This window comes from Hemicordylus capensis, chromosome 16 (assembly GCF_027244095.1).
Source record: "Hemicordylus capensis ecotype Gifberg chromosome 16, rHemCap1.1.pri, whole genome shotgun sequence".
Taxonomy (NCBI): domain Eukaryota; kingdom Metazoa; phylum Chordata; class Lepidosauria; order Squamata; family Cordylidae; genus Hemicordylus; species Hemicordylus capensis.
In genome coordinates this window covers 14,365,829-14,380,683 of record NC_069672.1, presented here as the reverse complement: position 1 = coordinate 14,380,683, position 14,855 = coordinate 14,365,829, and the positions used below count along the sequence as shown (strand labels likewise).

Here is a 14,855-nt window from a genome sequence, read left to right as displayed (position 1 = left end):
ACTACCTTTGGCCCCTGGGCGGTTTATTTGGGATATTACTATGCTAAGACTGTGGTTAGTACCAGAATGCAACACAATGCAACACACTTCTTTTATTGACAGATGGGCAAGGAACCAGCCGCCCAAGTATGCTGCAGGGACAAAGAAATGAAACATCCACCCTCTCTCAGTAATGCAGACTTCTCCCTCCAAACATCGAACTTATAGCACTATGTTAAATCCACACCCTTTTATTGTAGATTAACAAATATGCAGTAGGCCTTGCTTTTATATTCATAATCACAAATACAGATTAAAATACTTGACACACCCGTAATCACGCCCTTGAAAGAGTAGCTCCACCCATGTAACACAGCCATACATGCTGAGAGCACAAAGGAGAAGTAGCTAATCCCTATTAAGCAAACAAGCTTGAGCAAGCAAGCTTTATTCAGTCCTCTCCGACTTGAATGGCCAGTGCTCCTGAATCCTTGCACAACTCTGCCACTTTTCTGAAGCAACTCAAGGCCACAGTCACGGGGTGTGCATTGCTGCAGAGCTCTACCCACTTTAGGAATATATTCCAGCTCCTTTTGCTGATTTTTCAGCCTCCATTTTTTAAAGCAGCAAGTTTCTAGCCCTCTTACTTAGAAAGGAAAAATGTGCCGGTATAATTTTATCCAGTTGCTTCCTAAGAAATAAATCTGTTCCCAATTTCCTGTATGGCTAATGGGTGCAAACAATTAGGTAACAAGCAAATGCCAGTCTGTGAAGATAATACTGAGCTAGATAGATCAATGGCCTGACTCAGTATATGGCAGCTTCCTATGTTCCTAAATCCCACTCTGAATTAATCCCACTGTTAGGTTGCCTTGCCACAACCGGGCTATGGGCCTAGTGCAATTCCAATGAAATATATTTCATCCACTGGGTGCAGGGTCCTATCCTTCCAGTGTTGACTGGGACCCATCTTGCCCAGTAGCTGGAGTTGGGCTTGGATTTGGTAAAAGGTACCAGCTTCAACTCTGCCATGGATTCACTGAGTCGTCCTTAGTCAAGTCAGCAGAGCTCCCCTTATGAAGAACAAATCTCACCAAGTGAAGTCAAACAAAATGCACCAGAACAGAAGTTCCACAGTTTATTTTGGCTCCTTTACAAGACATACTGACAAGTTGTTGTTATTTTTAACAGAAATTCCCAAACACGAAATCTAAGAAAAAAGTGTCGAAGGTGTAGAGAATAACCAGCAAAAATGGAATGTCTTGTGTCTACAGCAGTTTTCCCGATGGATGTTTCCCCCCTAGGCATTATATGCCGAGGAGGCCACCGTGCCTCCATGTCCTGTCCAGTTGGTGTGGACATGCTCCCCTGGTTTGGTTAAGAGTTCATAGGTATGAGCACCAAAATAATCCCGTTGAGCCTATAAAAAAGTGGCACATAGAACAATGTTAACCAGAAAGGTTCCCAGATAATGTATTTCATGTTCGCCTATAAGATGCTTCAACAATTTTTCGCCTCTTTGTCCTTGATTTTGACCTGGTCTATGCAGGCAGTATGACATGGAAATGAGGTGGTAGAGTGAACAATACACTACATCAGCCTTGCAGGTGAGAGATCACATTTAAAAATGAAAATCCCACAACTTCTCTGCAAGTAGATAACTAGCACAAAGGAGGAACAAGCTAGCCTAGAACCTCTCTCCCTGATGTGCTAGGTTTCTTTTTTCTTGCAGGGAGCTTTGGGGAGCATCCAAATATGGCTTCCTAAAAAGTACAGTCCATTTCTCTCACCTCAAACCCACCACCTCATTTTAATACATGTGTAGGCCAGACCTCCTTTTCTCCTGTGGTCTCCTGTGTGCTGCATTTTACACTGTAAGCCCCTCAGGGCAAGGGACTGCCCTCCACTCCTACACTTAATAAAGCACTTTGCACATTAACTGCGCTATATACATAAAACAAAACCAATGAATACAGCAGATATCCAGAAAAGCCACATAACCAAGCAAATCAAGAATCCTGTTAAAGCCCACGATGGCCTTTTCTCATATCATTTCTTTATAATATTCACTTTTAAAATATGACCGCTCCCTGCTCCAAAGGGTTTACAATCGATAAATCAACACAAGGGAGACAACAGAGGAAGGAGGGATAAACATTAGTTCAATTACACAAACTTGGCCTTAATTATAGTTGGGGTATGTTTGGGATAATGAGACAGAGCCAAAGGCTTTACAGAAAAAGGAGAATAAGAGAAGTGACATCACAAATGTTTCTGAAAGGCAATTCCAGGCATAAAGTATTTTAATTGGTTTTAAATGGTTTTGAATTGTTTTATATTGTTTTGAGCACTGTTTTAAATGGTGTGTGTTTTTGTGTCATTTTAAACTTGTTGTACACTGCCCAGAGCCTTCGAATGGGGAGGTTTATAAATGTAATAAATAAATAATGATGAATAAGGAACTGGCAGCAAGGGAGAATGAAAAGCATTGTAAAGGAAGCCTTGCAGGCACACATAAGCAAACACAGTCAGCTCCTGCTCCCCAGTAGCCTACATTCTAAAACAGACAGTGGAGAAAAACAGCCAAGAAAGAGGAGGTGATAAATGCAGCACAATTTCACACACTTGCTTACTGCTGAGAATGAGTTAAGAGGAAAAGAGGTACCGGGAACAGACGGCAGGGAAAGTGTTCAGATCAACCTCTGCCCTGGAGTTATTGCCAAACCTGCTTACCTGAATCAGGTTAGCTGGCAGAGTACCATGCCTGTACCCATCGTAGAAAGAAAGTGCGGTGGTGAAGCATGGCATTGGGATGCCCATCTGGACACCGGTGCTGATGGCACGTCGCCAGGAATCCTTAGGGAGGGGTGCAGAAGAACGGGTTATCCTCTCTGAGCAGTTTGAGGCCCTCTCCCAAATCCCACCTCTCTCATCAAGGCAAGTCACAACCAAACAAAGAGCACATCATAAAAGACAGCCAGCCAATCAAAATCATGACAAGAAACAGGAAAAAGGCAATACGGTAGTAAAAAAGCATAACCACCTCCTCCTATCTACAAATGAATTTGAGAACTGAAGAAAGCTCAGCTGATCACAGGGCTCACATTTTCACAAATTAGCCTTTTCCAATAAGGACTAGCAGCTCAATCTCCAAAACTGAAATGCAAAATTTGAACACTGCCAGGTTTTGCACTACCCAAGCACTTCCATCAGATCCCTGACAATGGAACCCAACAAATTTAATAGCTCCAAGCCAGCACCTTGACTTTCAAAAACAAGCTTCTGGACTGAATCCTGATGCAGTCTGAGCCCCAGTTACACTTTTATGAATCTTAATGTATGCTCATTTGTGCATTCTAACAGAGAAAACAGCCCACAGTATTCAGAAGCATCAAAACTTTATAATCCAGTTTTCTGTTTCTCCTTTCTGAGACAAACCTGACAACCCTCCACCGCTGTCTTAAAAAAGTTATCCAATAGTAGGTTTTGGAGGTCAGAATTTCGGTCAAAAGCTTCTTTGATTTTCCCCAGGAATACACTATAGAAGAGATACAAAAGCAGTCATTAGGATTTCTTGAGACAAACAGGAAAGATAGTTCAGAACTCAGAAGGCCTGTAGACTAGGATACTGTCAAAGGGCTGAACCAAACCAGAATGGAAGTCATTTCAGACCTAGACCACAAAATCGCTTTACACACTGAAGCTCAGATATAAATACACACACAAATATATGTAGCACATAAAAATAATGTCCTCTTCTTCAGAACTAAATTTTGCACAGATATAAATTTATGCAGATCACTTAAAATTCATATGATTAAGCAGATAAGATTGCTTTATTCAGGTACCAGGAGGAATTGCACAGGTGCTCGGGGAACTCTGGTTTTCTGTATTGGTTTTCAGATTGGTCAGTCCAGCTCTAAGTTAGAGGATCGCCCCCCACTCTGACAGCCTTGTTACTTGGCTTGTTACTCACCTTCGGATGATGCAGCCACCACGCCACATGAGGGCAATGGCACCATAATTCAGTGTCCAGCCAAACTCTTTTGCTGCTTGCCTCAGCAACATGAAGCCTTGGGCATAGGAAATTATCTTGGAGGCATAGAGGGCCTACAGAGGAAGAAGGGACTCAAGTTTAGAAAGGCGGTTCAGCCACAGCCAGCAAAAGAAGGTGTCAGACACGTGCAGCACTCCACCCCTCCCAGACCAGAAATGACCCAGTGATGTCATTCGTCCTCGTGGAATATCCTAGAAGGTCCAATAAATAATTTCCATTTGGGACACCCCGCCTCTTTCAGATTAAGGAGCCCACCAAGGATGCCTTGACTGAGCAATCCTGAAGTCTTAGATCCAGCACTGCAACTCAACTCTCCTCCCACAAAAAGAGAGAGAGAGCTTTACAGTCTGGGCCCAAGAAAATAGAGGCCCTTCCTGGGGCCAATTTTCAGCAAGCCAGAACCCAAAGGGGGCAGGTGGAGATCAGGCTGAACTCACTTTACGGATGTCCTCCAGAAAGGCCGTCTTATTCCCGCTGAACTGCGTCACTTTGGGTCCACTAAGGAGTTTGCTGGCCTGAAGCCTTTCGTCCTTGAGAGAAGACAGGCACCGTGCAAAGACAGCCTCCCCTTTTAATAAAGAAGAACCGAATACCAATGACTAAGAACAGTGGCAAAAGGCAGCCATAGACTGCGCCACATACAAAAGATCCATCAGATGGGGCCATCGCTCAATGGCAGAGCATCTGCTTGGCATGCAGAAGGTCCCCAGTTCAATCCCTGGCAGCATTTCCAGGTAGGGCTGGGAGAGACCCCTGCCTGAAACCTTGGAGATCTGCTGCCAGTCAGTGTAGACAACACTGAGCTAGATGGACCAAGGGTCTGACTCAGTATAAAGCTTCTTCCTACGTCCCAAACCCACATACCAAAAAATCAGACACCACCTTAGTGAGAAACAAACATGTATTGCAGTTATACAGCTCTAAGAAGGCAGGTGCTCAGTGGATGAATTGGGAAATAAATGGTCTCTGTTTCTAGAGCACTGGACCAGTTTTTGTAAGGACAGTTTTTGTGGAATTCCTGCTACAACCCTGTGCATCCTTACTCAGAAGTAAACAACCAACCAGAAGACACACAGAGAATGTTTTTGCTATATAGGGGCCAAGTATTTACCAAAAAAGGTTGTAATGGCCAATTGATGAAAGAATGAACATACATGGAGGAAGAAAATGCTTCCCAGACTCCTATAAGCGAGTCATACCTTGCTGTATGTTTACTGTTGGGTTTTCCCAACCCTCCTCTCCTAGCCTCACAACTAGCTCCTCCTTCCCTTATTCTGAGCCAAGTCATTTCCTTCTGCATTGTGAAGGGAGGGAAGGATGACTCTGCTCTTTCGGGGAAGGAGTTTGCAAGTCATCCTGATGCAAGGAGCCATTCACCTGACAAAGGTGAAGCACTTGCATAAGGAGAGCTGTGCAGGTGTGAGCATCCCTGTGGAGGGATTTACCCTGCTAGGAAAGCTGGACTGCATTTTAAGGAGTTTTGACATTCACCATCATTGCTGCATTTCAAGGCAGAACGTTCCACTAAACTGTTTACCAATGAGAGTGACAGGGACCCCATATTCCAAGGCAGAGATGGCCGTCCACTTTCCTGTGCCCTTCTGGCCAGCGCTATCCCTGATTTTGGGGAGCAGGTGTTTGCCGTCAGCATCACGGAACTTCAAGATATTGGCAGTGATTTCAATCAGGAAGGAGTCCAATTCTGTCTTATTCCAGTCTTCAAACACCTGAGGACAAGGGAAGCAGGAAGAGGAAGCGGTCACAAGGAGAGGCACTTCTCATAAGGAAAGGTCCCCCACAGTACTGTGACCATTTAACATATTAAGTGCTTCATAGTTCCAAGTTAACGCATTCAGGGAGTTTGTCGGTCATTATGAGCCTTCTCATTAAGGAGCCCCATAGAAACATCCCAGGAAATCCAGACTGCACAATGCAGAAGGCACTGCCCTAGACCATCCGGAGATTCAGTAGGGACTGAAACCCACAACCTCCCCATGACCAAACATGCTAAAGCACGGCCTCCACATGGACATTCTGTAGCTCTGGTTCTGCCACCCAAAGGGTGTGGACTGCCTCTTTGCCCATGCGATCAGCCCTCAAATGTTCTTCTCCAGCAGGTTGATCAGGTCTCTTGAGTGCTCTACGGGAGGGAACTAGAAGCATCTTAAAAGCATTTTTCTTTGAATCCTGGTAACTCCCTCCTTGCAATCAGTAAGAGAGGCACCGAGACCCAAGTATTTTCTATATGTTGTTCACAAGGATGTCTTCCAGTCAAGTAAATCTTAGCCAGTTAATTTTATTTTCAAATAGAGACAGATGGGGCTGAAATAAAGAGTTTTTATTTGACAACTGCGGGCTAGATGGGCAATAGAATACAGCAGCTTCCTATGTTCCTAGATTACTCTCTGCTTTCCTGCCTCGGTTGTCTTTTTTATGGTTGTAGTTTTTCAGTGTTTTATGGTTTTTACTGTTTAACTGATGTTAACGTTTTACATTATTTTTATGGGATTTTATTGTATTTTAGCTTTTGTAAACCACCTTGGGATGCTTTATGAGAGGCAGTATAAAAATTGAATAAATTATATTCCCATAATTTCCCATATGCCTATAAAATAATCATTATGAAGAGCAAAGCATTTCCCCCTAGTTTATATAGTTGATCCATCCACATTCCATAGCAGACACCATCTTAGTAGATGCATTCCCTCCAGTGTGAGAGAGGAGGAGGAAATGCTTCTACTACTTTTTTTTTTTTTAATTTTCATGCTTTTACATGGGAGTGCCTGTGGCCTCCCACCCAAGATGATCACACCTGGATTCTGAGAATGCCTCTTCCTAGATAGCCCTGACCATCTGGGAAGAGATTATCTCTTCTTGTGCTTTCGTCCCAAGTACCTTGTTGTTGCTGTTTAAATGACTAAAAAATAAAAAATGCTATCCACTTAAATAGGGGGTACCTTTCCATTTCTGATTGTTGTAAACCTCCCAGAGACGCAAGTTTTGGGCAGTATAAAAATATGTTAAATCATCATCATCATCATCAGTCAAAAGGTTTCAGGTCAGTTTCATCCAATCAATTTAATTCGCTAAACACTGCAGCCCTTGTTGCCGAGAGCAGGAGACTGGGCCACCCCCAGACTCACCTTGGCCATCTCGTCGTGGTCCATGCCCAGCACGTCTTTCATGAGGTGGTAGGCCTCGCAGATCAACTGCATGTCCCCGTATTCTATCCCATTGTGCACCATTTTCACAAAGTGCCCAGCCCCCTCATCGCCTACCTGCCAGACACACAGCAAGGAGAAGAAACTATTCAGAGCTCAACTGCAATGCACCAGGGCTACCTTCTCCTTTTCTTCTAGAGAAGTGCTGATCGCAAGGGATGCCCATCTCCCATCTCTGAAGGCTCCAGTTCCCGGGCGACTAGAAGACACCAGCCCGACAGCAGAGGGCACGTCTTCCCCATCACTGTTCTTCCAAGGGGCTCACGCCCTACATCGGGGACCCCCTAAGACAGCCCTCTTCACTATTTGTAAGTGGGAGGCCACTTTGACAAGAAACTGTCAACGAGCCATTTCCTACTGCACTGACCTCCATGCAGTGCTGGGTGGTCCCTTTAAGAAAGAAAGAGCCCTCCCTTAAGAGATCTAGCAGGAAAGTGCTGGGAAGAGCTACACTCCCCAGGACTCTGTGTATGCCTTCCAGGATGGTACAGGGGCTCTAGAGGGCTCCATTCCACTCAAAGGAGCCCTCAAAGTGCCGCACTGCATGGTGAGAAGGGTTGCTCCATATGGTGCCCACTTGGGACTGTGCAGAGCTTTGGCCAAAGGTTCACGCAGGCCCAGTAAACGATTAGTCAGGAAGCCACCCTTCGGGTTAACGGGCTTCACAATGAAGAGCCCTGCCACAAGAGAATCGCTGAGCACCTTCCACTCAGTGCAAGGGCTGCCAGTTTGTTGGGTGGGTTTCGCCAACTCTTTTAAAGAGTATATCCAGCCACACCAAGCCCTTCCCGAATTTGCAGTCTTGGTTGCACACCAGACCAACAGTGATGCTCTCTCTCTTTTTGCGAGGGTGCCTCAGCTTTGAAGGTGACCTGTAAAGCTGCCGGGCGAGGGGGGGTCACAAAAAGCCCACCAATCCTGGCATGCTACTCTCTAAACCCCACATTCCCTGGACAGGTCATCGGGGCAACGTACCCAATCGCAGCAGGGTTCTCCGGTCCCCACTTTGGCAGCAATGCTCTGAAATATTGTCTTGATGTGAGGCCTGCAAAGGAGGGACAGGATATGCAAAAGACCCAGGGAGAGAAGAGACCAGAACAGCCTGCCAGAACCACATAGCTACTCTCCCATCAGCTCATGACCCAATTTAAGGAGGAAGCAGCGATGGCTATGTTGCAGCTCCGCAGCGGTGGTTTCTCCAAAATATGGCAAACCAAAAAGCTTCAGAGCAACTTCAGTTGCTTCCACACTATTGCCCTTAAGCGCTGCTGAGGCACTGCTTTTCCAGAACTGGCTGGAAGCAGAGTTAAAAACAGTGGTTTCGCACAGCATTTAATAATAGTGCTGTGTTATCCAGAAATGCTTGTCCCAGTGGCCAAACCATTTCTCCAATGCTTACTCAGTTAAGGTGAAATTAAGGCTCTAGTCTTCAGTAATGTTGCTGCCACACTGAACAAGAAACAACAGATGGCCATTTGGAGGCATTTACTAACTGAAACAACTGACCACCACTTTGGTCAACAACACCAAGATAAAGCCTTGAGAGGACCAGGCAGCCTGGGTACTTAAGGCCAATCAAAAAGGGACACTTACCATGCCTCTTTGGCTCCCCCTGGCATGAGGGAGGGGCCGTACCTGGCCCCTTCTTCGCCCCCGCTGACGCCACTGCCTACGAACAAGATGCCTTTTTCTTTGAGGTCTCTGCATCGCCTCTGAACAGAAAGGAGAGTGGTTATTTAGGAGGGGGATTATGGGGTAATGGTAATTTTGCATTGCTTGTTCAGGGCAGTGTATATACCATGATAGGAAATTCTGTATCAAAAAAAGCTGAAACACCACCTGAACTCCTGCTTTGTTCCCTGCCCCCCATTTCCAAAATTTCAGTCATTATCCATGCACTTGTTAGCCTACGTTTGCACTCTTAAGGGCTAGAAACTTGAGTGCCCTTTTAAAATGACTGCTGAGATTCAAGTTGGATTCCACCCGCAACACCAAATTATCTACCTGTGGCTTAGTGCAGAAGGGGCGGGGGAGACACTTCAGACTTGTGGGATCTACTGTCGACCAGGAGCCAAATCACCTGGGTTCAGATCCGTGTGAGACCCTCTGATTGAAGGATGGTTCCTTGCCCAAAGGCCAGACTAACCCAACCACTCTTCAGGCTTGTACGGGAAGATAAAATGCACTTTTATACCCCATGCACTTCACCCTGCACTCCTTAGAAGAACAGAACTGCGGCAAAGCCTATCTGCAACATACCGTGCTGTCTCGGTATTCAGAGTTTCCTCCGTCAACAATGATGTCTCCAGCACTGAGCAGAGGTACCTGTGGGCAAGAGAGGTGAAAGCTAGATGTTTTGGCCTACGAGAGGCAGGCTTCACATCAGCACATCCTGAAGCCAAAACAGGACAAGCAACTAATAAAAGTGCCCCAAAGTCAAGAAGAAAGAGGCAGCTCTCATCAGCACTGGCAATACGCAGTTCAGACATCACAGTCAAACTCACAAGAAGCTGCCTTATACAAAGACAGACCCTTGGTCCATCTCGCTCAGTTCTGTCTGCACAGACTGGCAGCATCTCTTCAAGGTTTCAGGCATGGGTCTTCCCCAGCCCTACCTGGAGATGCTGCCAGGGATTGAACCTGGGACTTTCTGCATTGCAAAGTGGATATGCTACCACCAAGCTAAGGACCCTCCCCAAACTGGGAGCGTGTGAGGAAGGAAATGTGTGATCACAAAGCCTTTCACAGGGGGCAAACCACTGTCTGAAGCAGGCCAGAGAGAAAGAGAAGCAGATGTATAACTGGTTATAAAAAACAAGGGTTCTCGCAGGCAGAAATACAAGTACATAACAACTTCATTTTTGTGAGTCGCCCTGAGCAGTATTGCACTGGAGGAGCAAGATGTAAGTATTTTACATACATAAATAAAATTCTGTGCAGAAGAGCTTCTGCACAAGCGAAGGTCCCTCCATCTATTTTAATGTCAACCACAGCTTTGCACACATAAACCTAACACTGAAGGGACAGGGAGCCCCCACTTGACCACAAGTTCCACAGAATTTTGGGGTCAGGGAATGTCTCCAGAACTCACCACCCTCTCTGCACACCTAATCCTCACAGTGAACAATTTCCTTCTTACAGGTTCCCCATGTGGCTAGGACAAGCAGAACAGAATCCAAGGAACTTGCAGTAACCAAGGAAGGAAAGAAGAGGCCTCCTCACCAACTTGTTGATGAAGTCATCCACTGCACCGCCAGCCTTCACCAGCAGGACAATCCGCCGAGGTTTCTTCAACTTGGAGACCATTTCTTCCAAGGAGTGAGCCCCGATAACCTTGGTCCCCTTGGCTTCGTTTGCCAGGAAGTCGTCCACTTTGGATACAGTTCTGTTAAATGCACAGACCTAGGAGAGAAAAATGGGGAGACGGGTTGCATCGGGAAACCATGAAAAAAAGTCCTCCAGAGATGAGTGAGCAAGTGAGCCAAGCTGCATCATAAAGGTAAATGTGCCCCCCCCAAAAAAACACCCCCAAAAAACCCCACAAAACCCTAAGGAAAGGTGAAACATCCCCTTAATCCCCTGCTTTCTGTCTCTGTCTCAAGCTCCTCTATTATTCCCATCTCCTTACTTTCTGTCAGTTTACTCTGTACTATCGTTATCCTGATACTTAGGTTTATTATGCACCAGCAGGGATGGAACCCTGGGCAATTTGACGCTCCATATCATGTACTCTTTGTCTAAGAGTTATCCTAGCTCTTTCGTACCCCAGAGGTATCAGTGGTTCACTAGCTTAAGCAAGCTAGTCTCTCCCAGCATTAGCCATCCCACCTGCAATATGGGGCTAATAATACCTACGTTACAGGGTTGTTGTATGGATTACAACCAGGCAATACATCTGGAATGCTTTGAACACTCCAGAGCACTGTTCAAAGTAGTACTACATGACAGAGATTGTGAAAAATGGGCACAGAAAAGTGATTCTCCCTCTCCTAGAAGTCTGGATCACCCAATGGTAGCGTTTGCCAGAAAATTCGGGACAGACAAAAGACAGTACAGGCACTGGTTTACTAAGCCATAAAAGGAAACCATCCACAGTCATTTCCTCACCACAAAGCCATGGTCGTTCATGTTTAGGATCAAGTTCTGACCCATCACGGCCAGTCCAATCAAGGCGATGTCTGCTCTGGAAAGGATGAAATTTTTAAAATTAAAAAAAGATGTTAGCAAGGTGCTTGAACCGGAAACCCACCTGTCAGCCTGCAGATACATTATTTTAACTTTTTTTAAATGAAGGCTAGTAGAAGGCTCCACAAGTAGTTAACGTATCAATTTTAGCACATACAAAAATTAGATACATAGCATGGCTTGACAAATCCCAGGCACCAGGGAGCCACAGCACCAAGAAATTTAACCACAGCTCCTCGACCAGGATATTCAGTGGTAGTTATTTAACAAAATATGTTCTTCAGGCAACCCTGTTTCTTAATTGTAAAGGAGATAAGAGAAATGTGTTTATTCCCCCCACACACACACACACACACTACACTGTCCATGATTAAGGGGAAATTTTGTCAGGTGTCCATTGTCTGGCTCCTAAAATGCTGGGGCTGGCTCCTAGATCCAGAGAGTAGGGAAAAGTCAAGACCCAATATACAGATATTTCCTAGATACGGTAATCTGAATTCAATAGTTACATTGCCACTTTGAAACGGCTTGAATTGACTGGTACTGTATCGATGTTATTGCACGGCTACTGTATCGATTGGACTGGTATTGTATTATTGTATCAGTGTGTTGTAAAACTATGCTGTAGTTTTAGAACACATGTTTTCAGAAACGGAGAATTTTCTGTGGGGCAGGGGGAATGTCACAGGAGAAAAATTCCCAGCCCACACCGCTGGCCAGGTGTCCCCCTAAGTACCATGGGGAAATTAGGGGTACCCCTGCCTAAAGCGACTCTCTTCAAAGGCTCTCAGAGGTGCGTGTGAGCACTGCTTGTGGCAAATCCTTTGCCAGCAACCTGGTCTCTTGCCATTGAGCTCCAGGCTAAACAGGATTACCTCATCCAGTTAGTCTGTGTCTTTAACCCGGACACCCAGGAAAGGGTGCCAAGAAATGGGAGAGGTCAGTTTCAGAAAACCCACATGTCTGGCAGGGCCTTCGGTCCACGCCCAAACCAGCCTGGTCCATGCTGTGTCCATTTCAGGGGTTGTGCAATTGATCCAGCAAAGAAGAGTGCAAAGAGAGACCCTTTATTTCCTCCACCGTGTCCCAATCAGTAACTTCCTCAAACTCTGAGTGATTATACAAGGAACGGAAATAACCAGCCATGAAGAAAGAGGTGGGGGCAGAGAATTGGTTGTGCCACTCAGTCAGCGAAGGCAGCAAAGCAATATATAACAAGGATTAGATTCTGGACTCGGCCCATTTTCATCATACACCCGAGGAGTTCTGGCTCTTTCATAGTACATCAAATAGCAAATGTGTCTATGAAATGGTCCTGTCCTCACACACACACCTCCTCCTCCTCCTGCACCTTGGGCAATGCCTCATGTATTTGTTTTATTTAAAATATTTACACCCCACCCCTCCAGTACACTGCTGCTTGGGGCACCTCACAACATTTATAAAATAGATATGAAGTATAATAAAAGACTAATAAAATATCCAGCTCCTTAAACCAGGGATGGCAAACCTATGTCTGGGGTGGTTACAGGTGGTTTCTGATGGGTACTTGCATCCTTGAACTCTTCTTCATGCAAATGAACAACAACAATACCACCTGCATGTAGAAAACTAGCAAGTCAGGGAGAAGATTTCTAGTCCAGCCTTGCCCCTGCTAGTTCTCTCGCTGAAGGGATCACAGGCCCAAACTGATAAGAGACAATGTGTGTAAATCAACTGTTCAGCAGCAGCGGTTCTCAAACCTGGGTCCCCAGATCATGCTGGACTACGATTCCCATCATCCCCAGCCACAGTGGCTGAAGGTTGGGGGGGGTGATGGAAGCTGTAGTCAAACACCATCTGGGGACCCCAAGTTTGAGAACTTCTGTTTATAGAGTTAAATGTCTCTTTTGGGTTTCTCTCTTTCCTTGTCACTTTGGTATTTAGTCCTGGAAACAATTTTTAAATACAGAGAAACTGATATGATCCCCGTCCCCTCACAATGTTTAGCCTGATTTCCCAATTTCTTTTTTTCAAAATGTAGTTTCTTATGTCTTTAATTGCTCAGTGTTTAATTGTTATTTTCCTATTGATGTTAAGTTCCTCTTGGGTCCCCTTGCGGGCCCAGTTTTAAGGGCTGAGAGCCAGATTAGAAATCCCTCAAGAACGAACCCCTCTGAGTGAAGCTCAGAGGGGTCCTCGTGCCTCCCCAACCAGAAGCTACGGGTTTCAGAGCAAAGAGAACCAAACTGGAAGCGATTTCCAGAACAAGTTTGCTCTTCAGCACTTATTGGCAACGCAAAGGTTTACTCCTGGAAGAAGTGAGACAGGAAAGGAAAACAGGCGTGCCTTGGGGGACGTGCAGAGTGCTCCCTTCCCAACCTGCCGGGAGCTCTGCGATTCAGAGCGAAGGAAATTAGATCCCAAGCGAAGCAGCAGCAGCAGCAACCTCGCAAGCCTGGCTGAAGAAGATGGTTGGGTCCTTTGCCTTCCCCCGGAGATAGAGACGGAGGAGGCCGGTGCCCGCCCGCTGCCTTGAGGAGAAAAAGCCCACCGCTTCCTCCCGCGCAACCCCCCTGCCCTGACTGAGATGGGGCAGCCTTCCTCAGGAATAAGCCCTTCTGCCGCCGCTCTCAGCGGGGTTGGCTCCCGAGGAGGAAGCCCTGCCGGGCCGGGCCCGGGGCGAAGGCTGGAAGTACTCACTGGGCCATGGCGGCGGCGGCGGCGGCGGCGGGGCGAAGCTGGTTGCGTCGTCGAGCTGGGCAGGCGGCGGCGGGTCCCTCAGCCCTCTTCCCCTTGCAAGCGGTGGCGGCGGCGGCGGCGACTCCCTCTCGTTGCGCCTGGGCCAGCCCACCGAGGGGAGGGCTGCTGCTGCTGCTGAGCACCTACCCGGCCAGCCGCAGGTCGGCTCAGACGCGCGGGGCGGAGAAGGGCGCGCCTCGCCCTTTAAAGGCGCCGCAGCCAGCGCGCGCCGCCGCCCTCTTCCCAATCCCTTCCCTTCCGCTGCCAAGCAGCCCGACGCGCATGCATGGCCGGCCTCTCGGGAGCGAGCGAGGCTCCCTTTCTTCAGGGCAGATTTGCGGGGCTAGGCCATAGCTCGGGCCGGGGGAGAGCCTCCGTTCTGCATGCAGCAGGACCCAGGTGGGCTCCTCCCTGCCTGGCAGCTTCTCCAGGTCGGGCCGGGGGAGCGGGGAGAGAGACCCCTGCCTGGAATCTTGGAGAGCTGCTGCTGCCAGTCAGTGCAGACAATACTCAGCTCGAAGGACCGAGGGCCTGACTCGGCAGAAGGCAGCTTCCTCTGTTGAGGGGTCGGGGCCCTAGCTCCGTGGGAGCGCACCTGCTTTGCATGCAGCACAGGCCCCAGCTTCAGTCCCTGGCAGCAGCTCCAGGTCCGGCGGCTGCCTGTGCAAGGAGGCGAGGGCTGCAGCTGCCTG

The 14,855-nt window shown here is 47.2% G+C and overlaps 1 protein-coding gene across 1 annotated transcript; it reads right to left on the bottom strand.

Moving 5' to 3' along the window:
• Window positions 1-1,104: 1,104 nt before the first annotated feature.
• PGD (phosphogluconate dehydrogenase) lies at window positions 1,105-14,416 on the bottom strand. The gene is made up of 13 exons (XM_053280762.1): window positions 14,125-14,416; window positions 11,365-11,440; window positions 10,480-10,659; window positions 9,517-9,582; window positions 8,851-8,969; window positions 8,233-8,302; window positions 7,180-7,314; window positions 5,574-5,763; window positions 4,474-4,604; window positions 3,956-4,089; window positions 3,418-3,517; window positions 2,713-2,835; window positions 1,105-1,399 (listed from the first exon to the last, which is right to left on the bottom strand). Exons 1-13 carry the CDS (start codon window positions 14,130-14,132, stop codon window positions 1,280-1,282), a joined length of 1,452 nt encoding a protein of 483 aa, XP_053136737.1. The 5' UTR covers window positions 14,133-14,416; the 3' UTR covers window positions 1,105-1,279.
• Window positions 14,417-14,855: the final 439 nt, after the last annotated feature.